Source organism: Labeo rohita, chromosome 10 (assembly GCF_022985175.1).
Source record: "Labeo rohita strain BAU-BD-2019 chromosome 10, IGBB_LRoh.1.0, whole genome shotgun sequence".
NCBI lineage: Eukaryota > Metazoa > Chordata > Actinopteri > Cypriniformes > Cyprinidae > Labeo > Labeo rohita.
Window position 1 is genome coordinate 11,994,833 of NC_066878.1, and position 27,466 is coordinate 12,022,298.

General features: G+C 34.9%; 3 protein-coding genes across 8 annotated transcripts in view; 1 reads left to right on the plus strand and 2 right to left on the minus strand.

Annotated features, from left to right (window-relative positions):
* The window catches only part of cadm2a (cell adhesion molecule 2a), a 572,131-nt gene that overhangs the window by 382,014 nt on the left and 162,651 nt on the right, over window positions 1-27,466 (plus strand). The window lies entirely within an intron of this gene.
* LOC127172350 (CD209 antigen-like protein D) lies at window positions 9,813-11,723 on the minus strand. The gene is made up of 5 exons (XM_051121620.1): window positions 11,455-11,723; window positions 11,179-11,313; window positions 10,625-10,752; window positions 10,405-10,511; window positions 9,813-10,303 (listed from the first exon to the last, which is right to left on the minus strand). The coding sequence occupies exons 1-5, from the start codon at window positions 11,618-11,620 to the stop codon at window positions 10,147-10,149; spliced, it is 693 nt and encodes a 230-aa protein (XP_050977577.1). The 5' UTR covers window positions 11,621-11,723; the 3' UTR covers window positions 9,813-10,146.
* Window positions 22,711-25,640, minus strand: LOC127172347 (C-type lectin domain family 4 member E-like). Its single transcript, XM_051121617.1, has 6 exons — window positions 25,449-25,640; window positions 24,624-24,764; window positions 24,351-24,539; window positions 23,827-23,954; window positions 23,624-23,727; window positions 22,711-23,531 (listed from the first exon to the last, which is right to left on the minus strand). Exons 1-6 carry the CDS (start codon window positions 25,567-25,569, stop codon window positions 23,360-23,362), a joined length of 855 nt encoding a protein of 284 aa, XP_050977574.1. The 5' UTR covers window positions 25,570-25,640; the 3' UTR covers window positions 22,711-23,359.

Consider the following 27,466-nt stretch of genomic DNA (forward strand, 5'->3'; position numbering starts at 1 on the left):
GTAAAGTCCCTGAACAAGTATTTATTAAAATCCATTTACATTTCATCCCTTCCTATTACATTTCATACCCATTTCCTACATTTTATAATATTACATTTGGGTAATGTTAAAAAAAAAAAAAAAAAAAAAACATTATATGTTGTTCCTAGGACAGTACAGTGTGGAAAATCCATTTAAGTCTCACAGACCCATTTAAGAACAGTGTTACATGAATAAATATACCACGATAAGGTATAACTTGCAGCACAGTCTTCATTGATGTAGTGATTATAGGACTCATATGCCCAGAACCTGCATCAACAGATCAGCATTAGATGTTCAGTGCTGCTTTCTGTGTGATATGATACTGACTGTGAGGATCGTTTTTTTTAATAATAAACAATTAATTTCCGTGATTTCTCACCGAGAGGTCAATGTGCTGCCATCAACCCACTTCCATGTTCCCTCCACAGCAATGCCAGTCAGACCAATCCAGACTAAATTACCGCCAGAAATGGTCCTAACAAATTCCTTAGAAGATTAAACAATAACACATTTCTATTTTAAACTGACAGTGGATGCATTTCACACATGCAGTATCTTTTACTCACTTGTTCCTGTCTGTTGTTTATCATGACGAGATCTGCTCCTCTCTCTGTACAGTATCTTCTGCTCTCAGTCCAGCTCTTCGTTTCACTGGACATGTAGTAAAAACTGCATTAATAGTAAATAGTAAATCCATCCATCTGTGCAAACAACCAATTATTATATATTGCAGTCTTTTACAAACTGATCAAGTTACACTGGGTGCAAATAGTCTGACTTCATGGTAATGGCTATTTTCAACCACCGTTCTTACAAAAGAAACAAATTTAGTAAGTGGAGTTGTGGTGTGGATTGTAAGAACAGTGGATTTAGTTTATGATTTAACTGACTTATGTTTAAATCCGTCTCCGATCTCATTTTTCTTCTCTATGCCTATGGTAAGCAGAACCACCTTAGAGAGGTGCTTATTTTAAATTAAATAAAGTGCCTGGGAGGTATTCTGTAGGCTTATGATTAAAACTGAATGAGGTGTCCTCTTGTTGAGACGGGTTGGAACATCGACCGTAAAGCATGCAGCTCATATTGTTACCATGTTCAGAACTGTTCCTAGACCTTTGAGGACACCTTAAGTGATCAGCAGGTTCAATCTGATTATGATTAAGGGTTGATTTCATGGATAGAGTAAGGGAGCATCAACTTATGATTTCAAAAAATTTAACCATATACACAACTATTTGATGAAATTCTTATTTATTTATCTAGGTCCTTGCAATTAGTGTAATTTAGAGTTTGTGTAAATAGCATCTAATATAATTTGTACTTAGTGTAAATATCCTACAACAAGTTATTGAACAGTATGATCACTGTTACTGTAGCAATTTTCCAAATTGTACTAGTTTAGACTGGTATTGTTGTTCATCTTGATTTTTAACTTGACTCGCACATACTTGAGATAAAATAATTATTTTAAATTTAGTCACTTAACACAGCAGGGACTTTACATGATGTTCTGCGACCATAAAAAGAGGAAACATTTGTACTTTCTTTACATTTTACACTTTAAATTGGTTTTAGGTTTGGGTTTCTTTTGAAGCTTTCATGTGCACTAGAACTACTCTTGATGTGCAAATATCTATGAATACTAACCAGATGTTTCTGTAGCATGTTCCTGGTATAGCAACTACAAAAAAGACAAAGAAACTCACCCACTTTACCAAGACACCTCTGAAGGTCATTGTTCTCCTGTTTTAGCTGCTCTCTCTCATTGGTCAGATTTGTGTTCTTGAGTATCAGCTGCTCTCTCTCATTAGTCAGATTTGTGTTCTTGAGTATCAGCTGCTCTCTCTCATTGGTCAGTTTTTCATTCTTGGATATCTCTTGAGTGAAGGTGAAACACATCACTATGACTGCGGTCAGCAGAAGAACACACAGCAGCACCAAACACACTACAGCTGCTCTGTAGATTCTGATCTTCATTGAATCACTTTCTGAAGAACAAACATGGTGTTGTTCTTTTTATTTCCGCACTTGACACATCACACATCAATTAAATGCATGAAAACTGAGCAAATTCATGTGCCTTTAAGCCATTCCTGGCAAATTGCTGCTATTAAGTTGTGTGATGAAATGTATTCTTAAGTAATCTCAGTACCTGTGAATTCAGATGACCGGATTCTCGTTGCGTTACTGTCTGTGGTCTCTTGTCCAATTTTACCTTTTGTAGCAGCAATATTTTCATAGATATTATCAGTGCTTTTATGAGTGATTTTTCCATCTTCTTTGTACATTTTCCCAGTTTTTCTCATTTTTATATTTTCATTCACTTACTGACAGATTCTGTGTTGTCAAGATGCCAACAAACTAACACTGGTTTCTCTCCTGAAGTGCCCCTCAGCTGTATTTGTGTGGACAGTATTTATACAGAAAGAAACTTTTTTTTTTTTTTTTTATGCATAAAGGTACTTCAGCTCACCGCAGAACTTCACACTAATTTGTTTCAACAATGTTGATTGTTTTCATTTAAATTAGATTATCTTATGTGCATTTTCTAAACAATGCCTTCATTCACTTTCAGATAGTTCCAGTGAAGGGAAGTAAAAGTTCTAAAATAAACCTAAATGTATGCTATTTTTTTAAACCAACTAAAAAAAAAAAAAAAAAAGTTAACAAGTAACTAATACTAAAAGCTTTCCTGAGGCAGACCTTATTCTATTCCTAGTGTGTTTCCTGATATGTGAAAATGTTTAAAGTATTTGTATGTACACAAGGGGTTTGTTCTGTCAGAAGTTTAATGATTATACCAGGAACCTGCTACTATTTGATTATTTAAAATGCTATTATAAGGTTAAAAGGGGAGTGATGAAAAGGTGACTGTCATGGAAGACGTAAACTACTTTACATTGAAAAGTGCTCTCTCTGAAGAAGTTAAGGGTGAAAAACTAGATTAAATTCATGTAAATTTATTTAAAATAGACGAGTAAACTGTACCTTAAAAAGTTTAAACTCATGAATACACATTTTAATTGCTGATTCATTTAAGTTATGATGCAATTTTTTTTATAATTTCACATTTGATGGGGTCATAGGCCCGGTTAGGCAGACAAAAAATCCATCCCTGAAGGGGAGGGACGTCCAAGCTATAAAACCTGCTGAGAGGTAGACAGCAAAGACCAGTTGGACCGTGCACAAGAGGAGGCCATACCCCTGGTGGAGTGGGCTCTCACTCTAATATATAGCTAATGTGGGGTAATGTTGTCACAGTGGCGTCGTGTGCAGGGAATGATGAGGAGGAGCGAGGAGATCCAGAACATGAAACTTTATTAAATAATCCAAAACTTGAACAGGAACGGACAGGAAACAGCAGGGAACCAAACGCAAACACAACGTAAACTGACTGATATGACGTTATAAAGACTTTAAGAAGCGACAATCTAACAGTGGACACAACCAAACTTAAATACACAGACTAAACAAGGGGGAGACAGTTGTGAACAATCAAACAGTGACGTGATGATTAGAAACGGAACAGGAAGACCAAATAAGGGCATACACGGGGAAAAACAAAACAGTCTAAAGGCTGTGACAAATGTGAAGTAATCAGCAATCATAGGATTTATTCATGCTTTTTTATGCCATGTTGGAATCATAGTCTGTGGACCCCCTGAATTAGCCTTGGCTTTTAGGAAATTTCTGTGTTTGTTTAAAAGACCTTTTTCTAAATAAAAATATATATATATATATATATATATATAAGACTGTTCTATTTATTTCATAGTTCAGATAACTTCATTTTTATAACTTTTTTATTAAAAATGAGGAGATATTCAAAACAGAGAGATTTGATATTTTAAAGATTGTTGCAGAATAACGAGTTACCCAAACAATATCAACAAAATAATTAATGTTAACAGCTTAATCATGTGTGTTCGTAAAGTTTCTGCACAAGTATTTATTTAAAATATATTTAAATTTCATTGGTTTTAGTTCGTTTTGTAATGTTACATTTGGGTAAATTTAAAAAAAAAAAAAAAAAAAAAAAAAAAAAGAAAAAAAAAAATTATATTGCTCCTCTGAAGATCATTTTTCTCCTATTTTAGCTGAATGGTCAGGTTTGTGTTCTTGAGTATAAGCTGGTCTCTCTCATTGGTCAGATTTGTGTTCTTGCGTATTTGCTGGTCTTTCACATTGGCCTGATTTTCATTCTTGGATATGAGTTGTTGTTTCTCTTGAGTGAAGGTGACACACAGCACTATGACTGCAGTCAGCAGAGGAACACACAGCGGCTCCAAACAGCACACATCAATTGAATTCATGAAAACTGAGCAGATGCTTTTGTCTTTAAGCCATTATTGACAAATTGCTGCAGTTATGTTGTGTGATTAAATGTATTCTTAATTAATCAGATGACTGGATTCATGTTGCGTTACTGTCCGTGGTCTCTTGTCTAATTTTACCTTTTGTAACAGCATTATTTTCATAGATATTATCAGTGCTTTTATGAGCGATTTTCCCATTTTGTTTGTACATTTTCCGTGTTTTTCTCATTTTTATATTTTCATACACTTATTGACAGTTTCTGTGTTGTCAAGATGCCAACAAACTAATGCTAGTCTCTCTGCTGGAGTAGACTGTATTGTCCTCCTCATCTGTGTTTTGTGGCCAGTAATTATACAGAAAGGAACTGTTTTTGTATGAATATGTACTTATGCATGAAGTACTTCTGCTCAGTGCAGAACTTCACCCTAAATACTTGTTTCAACAATGTTGATTGTTTACATTTAAATGAGATTCAAATGCATATGTTATTGCATATGTTATTACAGTTATTACCTGTGTGTTAAGGCTGCTGGATTCTCGTTGCATTTGAGTCTTCTATCTCCAGTGTGATTTTATCACTTACAGCATCAGCATTTTCATAGATATTATCAGTCTTCCTTTGTCCCTTTCTTGTGTCCGTTTTCTGAGCCATACCTTCATTCACTTTCAGATCGTTCCAGGGAAAAGAAGTGAAAGTTCTAAAATATAATCTAAATGCAGACTATCTTTTTAAATGCCATCTAAAGAATTAAGATAACAAGTAACTAATACTGGATGCTTATCCAAGGCGGGCCTTATTATATTTGTTATGTGTGTCAATACTTTAAGTATTTATATGGACAGGAAGTTCAGCTCACCTCAGAATGGCACAGAGGGATTCTGTCAGAAATTTAATGATTATACCAGGAAACTGCCACTGTTTGATAATTCAAAATGTTTTCCAAATGTTCTTCAAAACTGACATTTCTGGAAGGTTGAGAAATATTTTGGCTCCACAATTTCCTCCTGTAAGCCATGTCATTATAAAAATATGAGTTGTCATGGAAGACAACTACATTATATTACATTACACTTTGTAGAGATGAAAAGTAACTTAGACACTAAATGATATTCATGTCAAATTAAATAAGTCAGTAAACATTGTGGCAAAGTTGTGAATTCACACTTTTATTGCTGATGATACAGTCTTCATTTAGGCCTTTGTAACTATTTGGCTCTCCAGACCTCCAGAATCTTAAACTATAGATCAGCATTAGACGTCTTGACTTTTCCTAATCTACCTCTTCTATTTGTTATCTTTTTGTTCACTTTTTGACAGCTTCGGTGTCATTAAATGCCAACAAAATAGTGGACTGTGTTGTGTTCCTCATCTGTGTTTGTGTAACCATGTATTTATGCAGAAAGGAACTGTTTTTGTGGAAATGTTGTAAGTATTTATGCATTAAGGAACTTCATCTCACTGCAGAAAGACACTGACAATATTTCATTGTTTCAGAATTTTTAATTGTATTAATTTAAATGAGGTTCAGGCGCATTTATTATCACAGATTCACTCAAGAGTATCTGTATAAAGCCTTCAGAGGCTTAATCGTTTTGTTGCTGGCTGGTGTTTGGGAATATTTATGATTTTTGACGTGTTTAGGTTGTTGCTGGTACATCACAAGTTAAGACAGCTACTCTTTTTTTTATGGTTGATGGTTTAGGAGCTCTTCCAACACTGTACAAGTTGAGTTTTTAAATGATCTTGTGTTCATAAGTTTGGGCTAAATCTGTTGAGGTTCATTAAACTAAAATGCATTTCGGCATCCCTGTAGTGCAGTTAGCCATCAACTGTCCTACAGAATTTTTACATAAAACACTTTTTGTAATATATTTTGTAATATATATCTTGTAAAATATTTCCACTAACTTATCCTGGAGTGACTGTATTTTGCTCCTCATGTTTGTTTGTGTGGCCAGTATTTTTGCATATAGGAACTGTTTTTTGTGAAAATGTTTTAATTATTTATGCATATAGGAACTTCAACTTACAGCAGAAGGACAATATTTGTTTCATTAATGTGTATTGTGTTCATTTAAAAAAGGTTCAAATGCAAATATTGATTTTAATAGTGGGTGTTAGTGGAACATTTTCATAGCTTTTAGGTTAGACAAAGTTTGCCACTTGTGCTAAACATACTGAGAGAATTGTCAAAAATAACATCAGCTCATAGTATTATATTACAGTTAGTTTATTAAAAAAACAAACAAACAATAAAACTGCTCATACAGCTTTAGAACAACACTTGTGTGAGTAAGTAATGATTTTCGTTTTAACATGTTAATTCTCCAGATAAAAGGCTTAAACAACTATTTCTTTTAGATCAGGGGCATTTCTGCTAATGGAGGACCACCATCCTGCAGAGTCTCATTCCAACACACTCGCCTGAAAATTCCTGGTAATCTTAAAAAGTTATTGCTAAAAATGGCTGCAGAGGTGCTCCTTCAGGAGCAGGATTGGACCCCCTGCTTTACATGATAATCATTAATTATGGAAGCTTTGTAAAAGTTGTATGATATTTCTAGGGCCATATGAGGAGTCAGTCCTCTTCTCACAGATCCACTGATAAGCATCATAACATGTAACATCAAGCCACCCTAAAAAAGGCCAGTTTGTTAAATGTTAAATCGTTAGTCCATTAGGCTCTCCAAACACCCAGAACCTGCAACAAAAGATCACCATTAGATGTTCAGTTCTGTTTTCTGTGTGATACTGTGAGAATTATTTATTAGACACAGTTGTAATCAGTTCAGTGATTTCTCACCCAGATGTCATGTTGGTGCCATCAACCCATTTCCATGTGCCCTCCACTTCTTTGTCAGTCAGACCAATCCAGAATTCTTTTTTATCAGTCATTTTCTTAACAAAATCCTGAGCATATGAATCAATTATACTTTTATGTCATTAACAGACATCTGCATCTCTCACTTAGGAGCTAAACACCACAAATGTACATAAAACTTACATTTCCCTCTCTGTTGTTTATGATGATCAGATCTGCTCCTCTCTTCAGACAGTCTTGTCTGCTGTCATCCCAGTTCTTCCTCTCAGTGGACAAAAAAAACTGGATTGATAGTAAATCCATTCATCTGTAAACACAAGCAGTTCAGCTGTTACCTTTTCCCCAATTTACAATCACCTGCCTGTAATTTAGCAGAGAGTGTACTCAAAAATTAGTGTAAGTTACTGAGACCACATTTCAACGGCATCTCCATGCTTTAGCAATGTCTGTTATATAGCAAATACTTTAAGAAAATTAACCAAGATTCAGAAGCTGTTATCTGTCACTGGTCAGGTTTTCATTTTTGGAAATTAACTGTTGTCTGTCTTGAGTGAAGGTGACACACAGCACTATGACTGCAGTCAGCAGAAGAACACACAGCAGAACCAAACACACTACAGCTGATCTGTAGTTTCTGATCTTCACTTAATCACTTTCTAAAGAACAAACATGGTGTTATTCACTTTATTTACCCACTAAACATAGCCTGCATCAAAAAGCATGAAAGCATGGAAACTGAGTGAATTATTAATATCAGTACCTGTGAGTTCAGATGGTTTTCCTTGTGTTGAGTCTTTTCCAATTTGATCTTGTATAACATAATTTTCGTAGATATTATCATGCTCTCTGTTCATTTTCCAAGTTTTTACTCTGTTTTTCCTTTTACACTCTCAGACAATTTTGGTGTTGTCAAAATGCACCTCACACTAGTTTCTCTCCTGGAGTGGGCTCTCTTGTGCTTCTCATCTGTGTTTGTGTGGCCAGTATTTATACAGAACGAATCATTATCTGACATGCATGTTAATGTAGGTATGACATGCAATAGGTTATAGGTTGTCACATGGTTTCCTGTAGTGAGGCAAGATTTAAATATTTAATATACATATTTCACGCAAACCATAGGCAGCTATACAGGGTAACTACAGGGATCTGTTATCTGCTAATACTGTTAGCGTCTCAGTGGATTGTAGCATATTAATATTAACATAGTATGTGATATAACAACATGGACAGTGTATTAAATACATTTATAAATGCATTTCTGGTAGGCACTTAATATTTGTCTGTTTTCATAAAGTGGGGGCTTGAGCACCCATAGAAAAATACAGAATATTGTCATTTAACCAATTAAACAAAAAAAGAAAGAAAGAAAAAAAAAAAAAAAGGGCTTCACAGGGTCATAATACCCACAGTTCTACCATTATATTTAACAATAAAACAACCTAATGCTGAGTAATGTACTCATCAGCTGTATCAGAAGAGAGTGACTTGTGAGAGCATTCAAGGAAAAATATGTGGATGAAGACATGCTTTAATAGTTGAAAAACTAAGGTGAACTAAATAATTAAATAATAATAATAATAATAAGGAATGAGTAGATGTGTGTATTGAAAAAAAGAGATGTTAAAAGCACTTTATACTATATTTAGTTTAGTACAGAATAACAGAATAAATCAAATAGGTTGTCAAGAAATCAACAAGCATTATTGTAGGTTATAAAAGCTTTTCATTTTTAGACACACTATCCCTTTAATGTTTATCAAGTAAAGCATCTGTGTTTGTAAAGCACTGTATTTATTTTAGATTAGGAGTGTCCAGCGCTGCTCCTGGAGGGTCAAAATTCTGACTTTATCTTTAACACCCCTGCCTGGAATCTATTAGTGATCCTTTGTGGAAGTATTTATGCATAAAGGAACTTAATCTCATTGCAGAAGGACACTGGAAACATTTAATTGTTTCTGCAGTATTGATTGTGTTCATTTAGGTTCAAAAACAAAATTCTGCCATGAAACTCTAGATGGCGCAGTCCGATAGGTCAAACTCAATCTGACATAATGACATCATTTTCACATGGCACAGCTTCATATATGTGCAGCAGCGTTTTTTTACATGCTCACAGCAGCATGTTGTTGATGTATTGGCAGTAGCAATTCTCGGTACTTGCTCTGCCGCAGCAGCAGCATAGCAGATCTTTTCCGCCAAGACCAAACACATCAACACTGTCATGTACATTGCAATGCCAAACTCTCTGAGAGTTGTCATGACAGAAATACATTTATATATATATATATATATATATATATATATATATATATTTTTATAAATACAATGGGCTCCAGCGGGTCATAATACACACGGCTCTACCGTTATATTTAGCAATAAAATATAACCTGACACAGAGTAATTAACTCTAAAATCATCAGGTATATCAGAAGAGAGCGACTTGAGTGTGATAACACTCATGAAAAGTATATGTGAATGAAGCTGTGCACTCTTGAAAACCCATTTTTTTTTATGATACAGACTGCGATGTGTATTGAAAACAAACAGATACCTACAGATAAATACATTTTATACTATATTTTGTTTAATTCAATTATAAAGAATAACAATAAATCAAGAAAGGATGTAGGATCATTTTATTGTAGGGTTGCATTCTTTTTTTAAAAAGCTTGAAAGTGATTCATTCAAAATTTCATTTTTAGATGACTAACTCAATCAAGTAAACCATGTGTGTTTGTGAAGTGCTGTATTTTAGATGAAAATAAAAACAAATGTAATGGATAACAATGACGCAGCCTTCTTTGTAACTCATTTTTAACACCTGTATTTTATCTTTTTTGAAATTTGTGTCTGACAAAGGAGACCGTCAACAAGAAGTTTGAGAAAAACTGCTTTAGATGATGATCAGTTCTTACAAAAGTTTTATACTGTTGAACTTGTGTCAAAAAGGTATGTGATGTTCTTATGGCAGTATGAGGAGTCAAACCCTCTTCTTACAGATCCACCGAAGAGCAATATTACATGCAACATCATGCCAACCTACTCCATTATTAAACTCTGGCCAAGGCACAGCTACACTCATAGCGCAGTTTTCTTCCCTTCTTCCAGATGGATCTCCAGGGGTCCAGAATCTGAAACTACAGGTTGGCATTAGATGTTTAGTGCTGCTTTCTGTGTGATATGATATTGACTGTGAGAATCATTTATTAATAATCAGTTCAGTCCAGTGATTTCTCACCCAGAGGTCAGTGTGCTGCCATCAACCCATTTCCATGTTCCCTCCACATCAATGTCAGTCAGACCAATCCAGACTGCATCGTCACCAGACATGCTCTTAACAATATCCTGAGGATTAAACGAATACACATTTATATCATAAACAGACAATAGTCACATTTCATCTCTAATTCAGCTGCTAAACACTATAAACACACATAAAACTAAAATCTTTCACTCACTTGTTCCTCTCTGTTGTTTATGATGATCAGATCTGCTCCTCTCTCTGTACAGTATTTTCTGCTCTCAGTCCAGGTCTTCTTCTTCTTGGATATGTAGTAACAAGCGGATCCATAGCAAACCCGCATATCTGTTAACAGAACCAGTTCAGCTGTTAATTTTTAAACTCATGTGTTTGTAATTTATAAAAGATCATAGATTGTGTATACTGAAACCACAACTCAACTCCATGTCTGCTGTATCTACCATATTCTCATGGAAGTAAGCTATTTTCTGTGAATGTTCACTTTAGAATAGAATAAGATTAACAAAATGCAGTAAGCAGTAAAACAATTTGCACTGCAGGCCAGTTTATAATTACATTGGAACAATACATTGAAAAAATATGGTAAGTCAGTTTGCAATATCAAGCAGTATAACAAGCTGTTTTGTAGAGCAAAGAGCTAAGTGGAAGCAGGTGACACCAGAAGCCAGACACATTAAACTTAAAAATGACTTCTCTTACATTAGAAAGAGGGTGCATAGCAACTAACTACATAGACTAAAGAAACTTTACCCTTAATGTGTAGATTATTTCTCCCTTGAGCACGTATGACACCCAGCACTATAACTGCAACCAGCAGAAGAACACACAGCAGCACCAAACACACTACAGCTGCTCTGTAGTTTCTCATCCTCACTGAATCACTTCCTGAACAACATAGACATGATGTTAGTCCCATCACTAGTATTTAATACTGCACAGGTACATAACTGTTCTCACTCTCTTTGAAGGTTTGTTCCTGTGCTATTCTTTTTCATGAGGAAATGGATTAATTATTAAACTCTGTACCTGTGTTTTCAGGTGGCTTGATTCTTGTCGTATTTGAGTCTTCTGTCTCCATTGTGATTTTGCCTCTTATAGCATCACCATTAACATCGATATCATCAGTCTTGCTCTGTCTTGCTCCTGTGTCCATTTTCTGAGTCGTACTTGTGTTAATTTCAGAGAGTTGCATTGAAGCTGAGAGCGTTTCAAAATATAACCTAAATGTAGGCTATTATATATATTTTTAGATACAACTAACAAATAAAGATAACAACTGACTAATACTAGCAGCTTTTCAGAGCTGGGCCGTATTCTATTCCTGATGTGTGTAAATGTTTCAGGTATTTATATGCTCAGCTCACCTCAGAATTTCACAGAGGGGTTTGTTCTGTTTAATGATTGTACCAGAAACCTTCAGCTATTTGGTTATTCAAAATTGTATTAATGTTACAAAAACCTTTGGCTTCAAAATTTCCTCCTATAAACCATATCATTAATAAAAGGTGAGTTGTCATTGAAAACATAACTACATTACATGGAAAAATACTCTCTCCAAATATGTGAGGATGAAAAAACCAATTGGGTGAAAGAATAAGGATAACTACTATTCATTGGGATTGTACTTAAGCACCTAAAATCATCTATGAATTCCATACATCTGTGAATAATTAACTTAAAAACAAGCATATACAATTGCAATCAAAATTATTCAACTTCAAAGAGACTGCAGTACTTTACAAATACAAGCTTTTCTGAAGATCCAGGACTTTATAAAATAAAATTGCATTTACAACAGTTTACTGGCATATTAAAAGTGATAATGAGAATATATAATGTAATGTTTTTGAGTAATTGTATTTTTTAATAACACACATGTCATAATTATTCAACCCCTATTCAATATTGCTATTTTAAGTCACTTATTTTTATGGTAGGGAACAAAATTGTTGTTTAAAAAACAAAATTAGCTTGGGCTGTTACACATACATACATTTAGCCCGTGCGTGTGCTGAAGTTGAGGAGCAAATATGGTATGATCTATATTATGCGCACTAGAATTACAATTGATGTACAAATACCTACGTCACAAAGGGCGAGATTCCTTGTATGTGCGCACACATCAACGCCCATCAACTTGCTTCATTCGGGTTACGAAAGTCGTCGGGATCCAATTCTGGATTCTGGCTGTGTCTGATTTTTAGCCATAATCAATAAAGTCATTAAAGTTTTTGCTCCTGTTTTTGTGTTCTTTTACATTCCATGTAATTATTATTAAGGGATCATATGATGTTGCTAAAAAGACATTCTTTTCCACATACATTATTGTTGCTACTCTCTGCCCCGCCTTTCAGAAATGCATATATTTTTACAAAGTTCATCATTCTGAAAGTGCAGTGTGCTCTGATTAGTCAGCTATTCAGTGTGTTGTGATTGCCTGAAAACCTCAAGCGTGTGACGGAAATGTTATGCCCCTTTACCGTAAACAATAAAGCCCATTATAAATGAGGCATTTGTTGCCTCCAGTGAGGACATAATTACTAATTATAATGACTCATACTGTCTTTTTCCGCATTGCGTTGCGTCATGCCATGCCGTGTAAACATAACACCATGTCTGCATTTGTGATCATAGAAATGACAAACAACACTACTCTACACTGCTCAAAACTTGCATTTAAATAGCCAGTAGCAAATTCTTTAAATATGAAAACGTAGTTACAGGCTGTGAGTCAGAAGCGCCAGACTGGGGGCTAACAAGCTTAACAAGATAACAAGACACATCTGGGGAGACTAATCAAGGGGAACCAATGAACTACAAACTGACTACAAACACCACGGGAGACAGGAAGTGAAATAAAAGTCCAAGACAAAGCACAGAGAAAACGTAACAAAAACAAGAAACAGTTCATTTGTGAGGAGAGCAATCACATTTATTTTCTAAAACCAAAATAAAAATGAACACCTCCAAATTGCAAATAAAAAAAAAAACAAAAAACAACAATGTCCATCAAAAAGGACTCTTCAGTAAAAAGGATAGATAAAATAATGTTAAGCAAAATTAAAAAGTCAAAGCCTTCTTATACTTGATGTACTCAGCCTCATTGCCAGTCATGTCCTCATCTCATATATAAAACACATGTGATTCACTACTACTTGCTGAGGAACTCGCATTCACGTAAAGTAGTCTTGTTAAAAAGTTTGGGTGAGTAAGTGGCAAAACTCAGAAGATATAGTACTTTCAATGCCCTGTAGTAGGCAGCATCATGTCTTTTGTAGCAGAAATAAACTGTGGCTTTAATATAATCTGTTTTTACAGTGTAAAATTTACACTAACGAGAATGTTTTGAGTTCTGAAACTTACAGGATGCTTTTATAGTAGGCCTACAATAACCTCTTACATGTCAAAAGATCAAGGGAATTTTGGTTTCTAAGTTCATGACCCCTTTAACAAATAAGCACAAGTCCATCAAAACTTTACTCGTGCGACACTGGCTTGCTTTATCCAGCTGAGAGCTGTAGTTTGCACATCATATGCAAAGGCGTTCAGTCTGTATTGCACGCAGCGCGATGAGAAATGGCTTGAGCTGCTCCGAAACTCAGAATATCACAGAATATGTACAAAAGAGATGGTGCTGTTATTTTTAATATTATTTTATTTATTTAAAATCTTAATTAAAAAATAGGTGAAAAAAGAGGATTACAGAGCCACCCTAGTAGTGGCCCACCCTCGTTGATAATCACTAGCTAAACGGATTTTACGACAAGTCTGAAGAGCATTGTCTAGCTCGGCTATATTATCTTTCAGATCTATGTTCTCGCGTAGTAGTCGCTCTCTTTCAATGGTCAGGTCTTTGTTCTCATTGGTCAGGTCCGTATTCTTAAGTATTAGCTGATTTATCTCACTTGTCAGGTCTGTGTTCTTGACTATTAGTTGCTCTCTCTCATTGGTCAGATTCTCATTCTTGGATATGAGCTGTTGTTTCTCTTGAGTGAAGGTGACACATAGCACTATGACTGCAGTCAGCAGAAGAACACACAGCAGCACTAAACACATCGCAGCTGCTCTGTAGTTTATGAACTTCACGCAGTCACTTCCTGAACAACACAAACATGATGTTAGTCTCTTCACTAGCATGTAATACAGTACAGGTGCATATCTGTTCTCACTCTCTATTTGAGGGTTTGTTCCTTTGCTATTATTTGTCATGAGAAAATGTATTAACTATTAATAACTCTGTACCTGTGTGTTCAGGTGGCTGGATTCTCGTTGTATGCAAGTCTTCTATCTCCATTGTGATTTTACCTCTTATAGCATCAGCATTTTCATAGATGTCTTCTGTCTCCCTTTGTCCCGCTCCTCTGTCCGTTCTCTGAGTCCTGCCTTCATTGATTTTCAGAGAGTACCAGTGAAGACAACAACATTACACAATATATATATATATATATATATATATATATATATATATTTAGATACCAACTAACAAATGTGACCCAGGATCACAAAACCAGTCATAAGGGTCATTTTTTCAAAATTGAGATTCATACATCATATGAACGCGAATAAATAAGCTTTTCATTGATGCATAGTTTGTTAGGATAGGACAATATTTGACCGAGATACAACTATTTAAAAATCAGGTATCTGAGGGTGCAAAAAAATCAAAATATTGAGAAAATCACCTTTAAAGTTCTTCAAATAATGTTCTTAACAATGTATATTACTAATCAAAAATTAGGTTTTCATACATTTACAGTAGAAATTTTACAAATTATCTTAATGGAACATGATCTTTACTTAATTTCCTAATGATTTTTGCCATAAAAGAAAAATCAGTAATTTTGATCCATACAGTGTATTTTTGGCTATTGCTACAAATAAACCCCAGCGACTTAAGACTGGTTTTGTGGTCCAGGGTTACAAATAAAGATCACAACTAACTAATGCTCACAGCTCACCTAAGAATGTTACAGAAATGTAATGATTATACTAGGAATCTGATACTATTTGATTAATCAGAATGTTATCATCAAACAATATAAAACTGACATTTCAAGAAGGTTAAAGTAATACTCCACAATTTCCAACTGTAAGCCATGTCATTATTACAAGGGGACTTGTCAAGAAAGACGTAACTAGGCTACATCACATGGAAAAATCTCTCTGAAGACTTAAGTGTGAAAAAGCTTATATAGATTATACCTAAACATCTAAAATTAAAAAAAAAAAGTATATGTAAAATCATCAGTGATCATCTATGCATTATTTACATTGTTCACACACACTTTATCAAGAAAACTGTCAAGATAATTTTTCTCCCGTTTTAGCTGCTGCTCTTCCTTTCTCTAGTTAGATGCTCGTTCATGGATATGAACTGCTTTATCAAATTGGTGCTATTATGTTGTGAAGAAATGCATTCTTAATCTGAGTACCTGTGAGTTTAGATAGCTGGATTCCCATTGAGTTACTGTCCATCGTCTGTCTTCCAAATTTACAATTTGTAACTATTTCATTTTCATAGATATCATCAGTGTTTTTCCCATGTTCTCTGTACATTTTCCTTTTTCTATATTTCGTTCACTTTCTGACAGTTTCAGTGTCGTCAAGATGTCAACAGCCTGGTTTCTCTCCTGGAATGGACTGTCGTGTTCCACATCTGTGTTCGTGTAGACATGTATTTATGCAGAAAGGAACTAATTTGTGGAAATGTTTTAATTACTTAAGCGTAAAGGAACTTCAACTTGAACATCACCATAGCACTATAAATATTTGTTTCAACAGTTGTGATTATGTTCATTTAAATGAGGTTCAAATGCATTTATTATCACAGGCTCACTCACTCAGTATCTATATAAAGTCTTCAGAGGAACTGGGAACATTTACAGCTTTTTAAAATGTTCAGGTTGTTGCTGGTACATCAAAAGTTAAGACAGTTTTTGGTTAATGGTTTAGGAGCTCTTCTAACATAAGGTGTGTGGTTTTCCTAGGGCAGTATGTGGTCGTGTTCATCTCTGATGGTATATAGTAGTTTTGTGTGAGGTAAAGAGCAGAATTTAAGCTGATAATCACTGAAATTCATATTCTAGTCTACACCGTGAAGGCATGCATATCTCTACAGACATGAATTTAACCCTAACCCTAACACAAAGCAGCACTTACTGGACATGTAGTAAAAACTGAATTTATAGTAAATTCATCCATCTATAAACACAACCTTTCCATTGCCATTCAAACTCATCTGTCTGTATCTTACAGAAACTATCATTGGGCCGGTACTAGGGATGGGCGATATGGGCTTAAAAATTTATCACGCTAATTTCTGGTACACTGTAAAAAAACAATTTGTTGAGTCAACTTAAAATAATTTGTAACCTGGCTGCCTTAAAATTTTAAGTTCAGTCAACTCAAAAAAATTTATTCAACTTGAAATGTTAAATTATACTAAGTGACAGCTTTTGACAGTGACAGATATTTGAGTTGAATCAACTTAAAATTTTAAGGCAGCTGGGTTACTTACCCATCTGTTAAGTTTAGCAAATACAAATATCTAAGTTGTTACTTAGTACAACTTAACATTTCAAGTTGAATAAACTTATTTTATTTGACTGAACTTTTAAGGCAGCAGGGTAACAAATTGTTTTAAGCTGAATTAACAAATTGTGTTTTTTTTTTTTTTTTTTTTTACAGTGTATTTATTGCGATAACGATATATCAATGATGATAATTCAGGGAAATCTTTAGATTTCTTTAGAGAAAAGTATTATCTTTCCTATTTGTTTTTTACCCACAATATGGTGCACACCCACACTGGAATGTGAATTAAATTGTTTGTATTTTCTGTACTGGAAGCTCCTAATATTAAGACGAATTCCTTTTGTGTAAAACACACTTGGCAATAAAGCTCTGTGTGATACGGAAGCCGGAGGGTGCCCTTGCGCAGAAACGCCACGTATGTTTTATAGTAGAAGTAATAGCACCGATAACGCTTCAGGAATCTCTAATCTGGTTATTGCTGTAGCTGAATAAAACGCAGTTAGAGGAATTTTAACTGAGGAAACTTGAAGACAATAAACATACGATTGCTACAATATTTGATTTGTCTGTGTTCTTCGAATAAACCTGGGTATTTTTATAAGGATGAAGTAAATTTATAATGCAATGTTACTTGACATAGCTTTTATAATACTATGAAATAGTATGATTTCAGCCTCATTCTGATATGATACCACGGCCAATCACAAAGGTTATTTCAAACACTTGGCTATGTTGGATAAAAACTTGGAGAAAAAGCATGCCAATAAATGATTTTTTTTTTTTTTTTTTTTTTTTTTGGACAGCAGGTTTGTAAACAGGCTCAAACACATGCAAAACTGCATCACACACTTGCTACTAGTATAGTTAACGTTATTCAAGTCTCAGACCGATTTTTGTCGCACTGCACAGTTTTGACCAAACCAGTTCCAGACTTGAGCTCCTCGTTTATCGTTAGTCATTTCGCAAGTTCACCCTCACATCTAATCTGGTTGAGTAAACAGTAAGCATATTTTGGCGTGCTGTCCTGGGGGAGGGCTCCGAGCCCGGAATATGGCCCGAACCCAGAGAACTCCCCCTATCCCAAGTATAGGATGAGGATAGATTAAGAGTGAGGAGTTGGGGTGGAGGAGGGATGCCGAAAAACAGTCGAATGACAGAGGTAAGTCGGCTGTGTGCTTATATATGACTTGTGCTAGCTAGACGAGTTGCACCTGTGCCAAATTAGTTGATTGTCTGATCATGCTCCTCCCGAACTTTATCAAACATCATATAATATTTTCACATCCACCTTCAGCATGTCACTCCACACTGTCGCACACAGAAATGCATCAACAACTAGACTTTATCGTTGTGTCGTGGGAAGACTAATTTTTATTGTGGGGAAAATTTTTTACCAGTATATCGCAAACAATAAGATATCGCCCATCCCTAGCCGGTACCTTTTTCAGAAAGTACATATTGTATCTTTTAGGTGCTACTATGTACACTTAAGGTACTTATATGTATCTTAAAGGTACCAATATGAACCCTTTAGGCACAAAGGTGTGCCTACCAAAATCCAACAACATTAGTACCTTCTTTTTTGAGAGTTTATAATGTTTTTTTGCAATACAGATTATTTCAAATCAAATTCAAACAAGCCAATAGTGTCATTATAAAGCTCAAGTCAGTTCAGTGTTGATTCAGTTCAGTCCAATAACTGTGAAATGTTTAATATTTGTGTATACACACTGTATATACAGTATATGCATGTACATGTGAGTGCATTGAAGACTCCTGTGTACTCCATTTATTTGTTCTTAACAATGTATATTACTAATCAAAAATTAGGTTTTCATACATTTACAGTAGGAATTTTACAAAATATCTTAATGGAACATGATCTTTACTTAATTTCCTAATGATTTTTGCCATAAAAGAAAAATCAGTAATTTTGATCCATACAGTGTATTTTTGGCTATTGCTACAAATAAACCCCAGCGACTTAAGACTGGTTTTGTGGTCCAGGGTCACAAATAAAGATCACAACTAACTAATGCTCACAGCTCACCTAAGAATGTTACAGAAATGTAATGATTATACTAGGAATCTGATACTATTTGATTAATCAGAATGTTATCATCAAACAATATAAAACTGACATTTCAAGAAGGTTAAAGTAATACTCCACAATTTCCAACTGTAAGCCATGTCATTATTACAAGGGGACTTGTCAAGAAAGACGTAACTAGGCTACATCACATGGAAAAATCTCTCTGAAGACTTAAGTGTGAAAAAGCTTATATAGATTACACCTAAACATCTAAAATTAAAAAAAAAAAAGTATATGTAAAATCATCAGTGATCATCTATGCATTATTTACATTGTTCACACACACTTTATCAAGAAAACTGTCAAGATAATTTTTCTCCCGTTTTAGCTGCTGCTCTTCCTCTCTCTAGTTAGATGCTCGTTCATGGATATGAACTGCTTTATCAAATTGGTGCTATTATGTTGTGAAGAAATGCATTCTTAATCTGAGTACCTGTGAGTTTAGATAGCTGGATTCCCATTGAGTTACTGTCCATCGTCTGTCTTCCAAATTTACAATTTGTAACTATTTCATTTTCATAGATATCATCAGTGTTTTTCCCATGTTCTCTGTACATTTTCCTTTTTCTATATTTCGTTCACTTTCTGACAGTTTCAGTGTCGTCAAGATGTCAACAGCCTGGTTTCTCTCCTGGAATGGACTGTCGTGTTCCACATCTGTGTTCGTGTAGACATGTATTTATGCAGAAAGGAACTAATTTGTGGAAATGTTTTAATTACTTAAGCGTAAAGGAACTTCAACTTGAACATCACCATAACACTATAAATATTTGTTTCAACAGTTGTGATTATGTTCATTTAAATGAGGTTCACATGCATTTATTATCACAGGCTCACTCACTCAGTATCTATATAAAGTCTTCAGAGGAACTGGGAACATTTACAGCTTTTTAAAATGTTCAGGTTGTTGCTGGTACATCAAAAGTTAAGACAGTTTTTGGTTAATGGTTTAGGAGCTCTTCTAACATAAGGTGTGTGGTTTTCCTAGGGCAGTATGTGGTCGTGTTCATCTCTGATGGTATATAGTAGTTTTGTGTGAGGTAAAGAGCAGAATTTAAGCTGATAATCACTGAAATTCATATTCTAGTCTACACCGTGAAGGCATGCATATCTCTACAGACATGAATTTAACCCTAACCCTAACACAAAGCAGCACTTACTGGACATGTAGTAAAAACTGAATTTATAGTAAATTCATCCATCTATAAACACAACCTTTCCATTGCCATTCAAACTCATCTGTCTGTATCTTACAGAAACTATCATTGGGCCGGTACTAGGGATGGGCGATATGGGCTTAAAAATTTATCACGCTAATTTCTGGTACACTGTAAAAAAACAATTTGTTGAGTCAACTTAAAATAATTTGTAACCTGGCTGCCTTAAAATTTTAAGTTCAGTCAACTCAAAAAAATTTATTCAACTTGAAATGTTAAATTATACTAAGTGACAGCTTTTGACAGTGACAGATATTTGAGTTGAATCAACTTAAAATTTTAAGGCAGCTGGGTTACTTACCCATCTGTTAAGTTTAGCAAATACAAATATCTAAGTTGTTACTTAGTACAACTTAACATTTCAAGTTGAATAAACTTATTTTATTTGACTGAACTTTTAAGGCAGCAGGGTAACAAATTGTTTTAAGCTGAATTAACAAATTGTGTTTTTTTTTTTTTTTTTTTTTTTTTTTTAGTGTATTTATTGCGATAACGATATATCAATGATGATAATTCAGGGAAATCTTTAGATTTCTTTAGAGAAAAGTATTATCTTTCCTATTTGTTTTTTACCCACAATATGGTGCACACCCACACTGGAATGTGAATTAAATTGTTTGTATTTTCTGTACTGGAAGCTCCTAATATTAAGACGAATTCCTTTTGTGTAAAACACACTTGGCAATAAAGCTCTGTGTGATACGGAAGCCGGAGGGTGCCCTTGCGCAGAAACGCCACGTATGTTTTATAGTAGAAGTAATAGCACCGATAACGCTTCAGGAATCTCTAATCTGGTTATCGCTGTAGCTGAATAAAACGCAGTTAGAGGAATTTTAACTGAGGAAACTTGAAGACAATAAACATACGATTGCTACAATATTTGATTTGTCTGTGTTCTTCGAATAAACCTGGGTATTTTTATAAGGATGAAGTAAATTTATAATGCAATGCTACTTGACATAGCTTTTATAATACTATGAAATAGTATGATTTCAGCCTCATTCTGATATGATACCACGGCCAATCACAAAGGTTATTTCAAACACTTGGCTATGTTGGATAAAAACTTGGAGAAAAAGCATGCCAATAAATGATTTTTTTTTTTTTTTTGGACAGCAGGTTTGTAAACAGGCTCAAACACATGCAAAACTGCATCACACACTTGCTACTAGTATAGTTAACGTTATTCAAGTCTCAGACCGATTTTTGTCGCACTGCACAGTTTTGACCAAACCAGTTCCAGATTTGAGCTCCTCGTTTATCGTTAGTCATTTCGCAAGTTCACCCTCACATCTAATCTGGTTGAGTAAACAGTAAGCATATTTTGGCGTGCTGTCCTGGGGGAGGGCTCCGAGCCCGGAATATGGCCCGAACCCAGAGAACTCCCCCTATCCCAAGTATAGGATGAGGATAGATTAAGAGTGAGGAGTTGGGGTGGAGGAGGGATGCCGAAAAACAGTCGAATGACAGAGGTAAGTCGGCTGTGTGCTTATATATGACTTGTGCTAGCTAGACGAGTTGCACCTGTGCCAAATTAGTTGATTGTCTGATCATGCTCCTCCCGAACTTTATCAAACATCATATAATATTTTCACATCCACCTTCAGCATGTCACTCCACACTGTCGCACACAGAAATGCATCAACAACTAGACTTTATCGTTGTGTCGTGGGAAGACTAATTTTTATTGTGGGGAAAATTTTTTACCAGTATATCGCAAACAATAAGATATCGCCCATCCCTAGCCGGTACCTTTTTCAGAAAGTACATATTGTATCTTTTAGGTGCTACTATGTACACTTAAGGTACTTATATGTATCTTAAAGGTACCAATATGAACCCTTTAGGCACAAAGGTGTGCCTACCAAAATCCAACAATATTAGTACCTTCTTTTTTGAGAGTTTATAATGTTTTTTTGCAATACAGATTATTTCAAATCAAATTCAAACAAGCCAATAGTGTCATTATAAAGCTCAAGTCAGTTCAGTGTTGATTCAGTTCAGTCCAATAACTGTGAAATGTTTATTATTTGTGTATATACACTGTATATACAGTATATGCATGTACATGTGAGTGCATTGAAGACTCCTGTGTACTCCATTGCACACTAAGCAAGCAAAAGACACCAGATAATAGTGGTTTACATTTGTCATATCCGTTCGTGTTTTGCCGTGTATATGGTTAATCATTTTAAGTTAGTGTGTAGATTTACTATGCAAAAGCAACAGTTTTATAAGAGTTAAAATAGTTTTGAAAGAAGTTTGCTTTTGCAAAAGATGCATGTTTTGCATGTTGAGCGCATGATTTGTGTGTACAATTTAGAGGAAAGAACCAATAATTTTAGAAACTGTAAAAAAAAACAAAAAAACAGCTGTAATAGCCACACAAGTTAAGCTCAGTTGAAACCATTGTTTTATTACTTTATTTTGACAGTTATGAACATCTAGTTTTCAGTTAACATTCTTTATGAGGAGTACAAATTTTAAAAAGTAGCTGAATATAAAGCATGATTGATTGATTGATTGAGATTCAGAAACCTCTCTGATTGGTGGATCTCACACTGGGCTCCAGCGGGTTGTAATACACACAGTTCTACTGTTATATTTAGCATGAAAACATATCTTGACACAGAGTAATTAACTATAAAATCATCAGGTATATCAGACTTGTGATAACACTCATGGAAAGAATATGTGAATGAAGATGTGCACTCTTGAAAAACTAGGGTGAACTAAATTGTATTTATTTATTTGTTTATGTATTTATTTAATGATAAAGAATGAGTAGATGTGTGTATTGAAAACAAAGAGATGTTAAAGCTGCAGTCTATAACTTTTGGCGCTCTAGCAGTTAATAAACATAACTGTGTGCATCTTGCGGAAGAACACTCTAGCTGGGCCAGTCTAAAATAAAAGTCTGAATACAAAATATTATTTTTGTACCGCATTCAGGATAAGCCAAAAACACGGTTTGGAAAATCATGATGTACTTGCTTATATAAATTTTGTACATTTTAGAATTTCACTAAATATCAGTTAATTCAAGTTTTGTACTGTTGAACTTGTGTCAGAAAGGTGTGTGATGCTGCTATGGCAGTGTGAGCTGTGGAATCCTCTTCTCACAGATCCATGGAAAAAAAGTAGTACATACAACATGATGCCAGCCTAATGAATTACCAAACTTTAGCTGAGATACAGCTACAGTCACAGCACAGTTCTCTATTCCTCCAGTTGGCTCTTTAAGCGCCCAGAAGCTGAAACTACAGATCAGCATTAGATGTTCAGTGCTGCTTTCTGTGTGATATGATACTGACTTTTCATAATAATCAGTTCAAATTCAGTGATTTCTTACCCAGAGGTCAGTGTGCCATCAACCCATTTCCATGTTCCATTCAAATTAGTGTCAGCCAGACCAATATAGACTGCAGCAACACCAGGCATGTCCGTAACAAAATCCTGAGCACATTAAACAAGTACACATTTATACTGTATTATAAACAGACAATGGACACATTTCAAACAATATAAACGCACATAAAAACTAAAATATTTTACTTGTTCCTGTCTGTTGTTTATGATGATCAGATCTGCTCCTCTATTCAAACAGTCTTGTCTGCTCTCATTCCAGTTCTTCATCTCTTTGGATATGTAGTAACAAGTCGATTGATAGCAAATCCATCCATCTGTTAACAGAACCAGATCTATTTTGCTTTTAGTTCACATTTACACTCATCTGTCTGTACTTATAACACATAGTATAATGTTTTAAAACTATCTGCTGTATCCATCTTATTTTCAATACAGAAGTATGTTATTTTCTGTCATTGTGCGAGACTTCAGATTCATTAGTTGCTATAGGAAAATAACAAGGAGAACAACAAAATGCAGCAAACTGTAAAACTTGCAATTTGTACTATAGACCAATTTGTTCTTATTTAAAATGATACATTAAAATAACATGGTAAGAAATACCAGTTTGCAATATCAAGCTAATAATAAGTTGAAGCTGAAAGATAGAATTAGCAAATGTACAAATGCTTTTACATTAAAAATATGACTAAAGGCTAAAGAAACTTTACCATGAATCTGAGAGTTGTTTCTTAGCTGGTCTCTCTGATTGGTCAGGTTTTTATTCTTGAATATAAGCTGTTGTCTCTCTTGAGTGAAGGTGACACCCAGCGCTATGACTGCAGTCAGCAGAAGAACACACAGCAGCACCAAACACACTACAGCTGATCTGTAGTTTATGATCTTCACACAGTCACGTCCTGAACAACACAGACATGATGTTAGTGCCTTCTCATTGTTAGTGCTTTCTCATGAGGAAATGTATTAATTATTAAACTCTGTACCTGTGTGTTCAGGTGGCTGGATTCTCTTTGTATATGAGTCTTCTGTCTTCATTGTGATTTTACCTTTCATAGCGTCAGCATTTTCATAAATATCTTCTGTCTCTGTTTGTCTCGCCCCCTTGTTCATTCTCGGAGTCCTGCCTTTATTGATTTTCAGAGAGTACCAGTGAAGACAAGAGCGTTTCATGATATAACCTAAATGAAGGCTAATATATTTCTTAGATACCAACTAACAAATAAAGTTCACAACTAACTAATACTAGCAGCTTTTCAGAGGTTGACCATATTACATTCCTGATGTGTGGAAATGTTTCAAGTATTTATATTTACAGAAGTTCAGCTCACCTCTGAACATTAGAGAAGTTTAATGATTATTCCAGGAACCTGCTACTATTTGATTAATCAGAATGTTATCATCAAATGTTATCAAACGGACAAAAAAATACTCCACAATTTCCTCCTGTAAGCCGTGTCATTATTAAAAGGTGATTTGTCATGGAAGACATACCTACTGTACATTACATGGGAAAAATACTCTCTGAAGACTCTGTGAAAAAGTTCATAGAGATTACACATCTAAAATCTAAAAAAAGTTAAAAATCATCTATAAATTCCATAAATTTGTCATTAATAAACCTAAAAAAAGGAAACATCTATGCGTTATTTACACTGTTCACACACACTTTACCAAGACAACTCTTAAGATAATTTTTCAACCATTTTAGCTGCTCTCTCTCTCTAGTCAGATACTCATTCATAGATATGAACTGCTTTATCAAATTGGTGCTATTATGTTGTGATGAAATACATTTTTAGTCTCAATACCTGTGAGTTTAGATGGCTGGATTCTCATGTTACTGTCCATCGTCTGTCTTCCAAGTTTACCTTTTGTAACAAAGTCATTTTCATAGATATCATCAGTGCTTTTCCCATGTTCTCTGTACATTTTCCCTTTTCTATATTTTCATTCACTTTCGAACAGTTTCAGTGTCGTCAAGATGCCAACAAACTAACACTAGTTTGTCTCCTGGAGAATGTTCCTCATTTGTGTTTGTGTAGCCATGTATTTATGCAAAAAGGAACTGATTTGTGGAAACATTTCAGTTATGCATAAAGGAACTTCAACTTTCCACAGAACATCATAAATATTTGTTTCACAAATGTTGATTGTGTTTGTTTAAATGAGATTCAAATGCATTTATTATCAAAGTTTCACTCAGTAACTGTATAAAGTCTTCAGAGGCTTCTTTATTTTGATGCTGGCTTGTTTTGGGGAACATTTACAGTTTTATAAATGTTTAGGTTGTTGCTGGTACATCAAAAGTTAAGACAGGGGTGCTCAACCCTGTTCCTGGAGATCTACCTTTCCTGCAGAGTTCAGCTCCATCCCTGATCAAACACACATGAACTGACTAATTAGGATCTGAAGGTGCACTTGATAATTACAGACAGGTGTGTTTGATCAGGGTTGGAACTAAACTCTGCAGGAAGGTAGATCTCCAGGAACAGCAGAATTTAAGCTGCTGATTGCTGAAAATCATCCCAGTCTATACCGTGAAGGCATCTCTACAGGCATGCCTGTCTTCTACAGTCAGCAAAAGAACACACAGCAGCACCAAACACACTGCTGAACTTCCTGAACACCACAGACATAATGTAATGTTAAATGCTAGTGAATGTACATCCTTTAAAAACTTTACTTTCTGAATTATTCTGAATTATACTGAATTATACTCATCTGTCTGTATCGCATATCAGATAGTATAATCATATATTGTGTACACTGGAAGTTACTGAGACCACAACCCAACTCTGTCATTCTTTAAAAATATCTGCTGTACCTAATTCACCTAATTTTTCAAAGGTGAAGTAAACTATTTTCAGGTAATGTGCAAGATTTCAGATTAATTCGCCACTATAGGGAAGTAACAAGAAGCATAATACAATGCAGTAAACAATCAAACAATTAGTGCTACAAACCAATTTGTTTTTAATTACAACATTATAATAATATGGTAAGAAGCACCGTTTGCAATTTCAAGCAGCAAAACAATTTGTTTTGTAGAGCTAATAATAATTGGAAACGTATGACACCAGGAACCGGACACCTTCAAATTGATAAATGGCCACACGTGCGCTTACATTAAAAAGAAGATGAACAGCAAACAACTAAAAAGACTGAAGAAACTTTACCAAGAACCTGAAGTTCATTTCTTAGCTGGTATCTCTGAATAGTCAGGTTTGTGCTCTTGAGTATCAGCTATTGTCTCTCATTGGTCAGGTTTGTGTTTTTGAGTATCAGTTGGTCTCTTTCATTGGTCACATCTTGAATATTGACTGGTCTCTCTCATTGGTCAGCGTTTCATTCTTGGATATGAGCTGTTGTCTCTCATAAGTGAAGGTGGAAGACAGCACTATGACTGCGGTCAGAAGAAAAACACACAGCAGCACCAAACACACGACAGCTGCTCTGTAGTTTCTGAACTTCACTCAATCACTTCCTGAAGATGTCTGTACATGGTGTTATTTTCTTTATTTATCCTCTAAACACAGCACACATCAATAGAAAGCATGAAAACTAAGTGAATTATTAATCTCAGTACCTGTGAGTTCAGATGATTTTCCTTGCGTTGAGTCTTTTACAGTTCTACCTTTTATAACATAATCTACGTAGATATTATCAGTGCTTTCCCCATCTTCTCTGTACATTTTCCAAGTTTTTCTATAATTTCTTTAACACTTTCAGACAGTTTTCTTGTCGTCAGGATGCCACCAAAGTAACACTAGTTTCTGTCCTGGAGTGGGCTGTCTTGTGTTCCTTATCTCTGTTTGTGTGCTCAGTA

Excerpts from the sequence above, each read along its gene's own strand:
- LOC127172350 (XM_051121620.1), bottom strand. The coding sequence starts at position 11,620 with ATGCAACTCTCTGAAATTAACACAAGTACGACTCAGAAAATGGACACA. Across the intron at positions 11,314-11,454 it reads CAAGCCACCTGAAAACACAG|GAAGTGATTCAGTGAGGATG; the intron begins GTACAGAGTTTA and ends TATGTTGTTCAG. Across the intron at positions 10,753-11,178 it reads AAATAATCTACACATTAAGG|ATATGCGGGTTTGCTATGGA; the intron begins GTAAAGTTTCTT and ends TTCTGTTAACAG.
- LOC127172347 (XM_051121617.1), bottom strand. The coding sequence starts at position 25,569 with ATGTACAGAGAACATGGGAAAAGCACTGATGATATCTATGAAAATGAC. Across the intron at positions 24,765-25,448 it reads CCAGCCATCTAAACTCACAG|GCAGGACTCCGAGAATGAAC; the intron begins GTATTGAGACTA and ends AAATCAATAAAG. Across the intron at positions 23,955-24,350 it reads AAACAACTCTCAGATTCATG|ATGGATGGATTTGCTATCAA; the intron begins GTAAAGTTTCTT and ends TTCTGTTAACAG.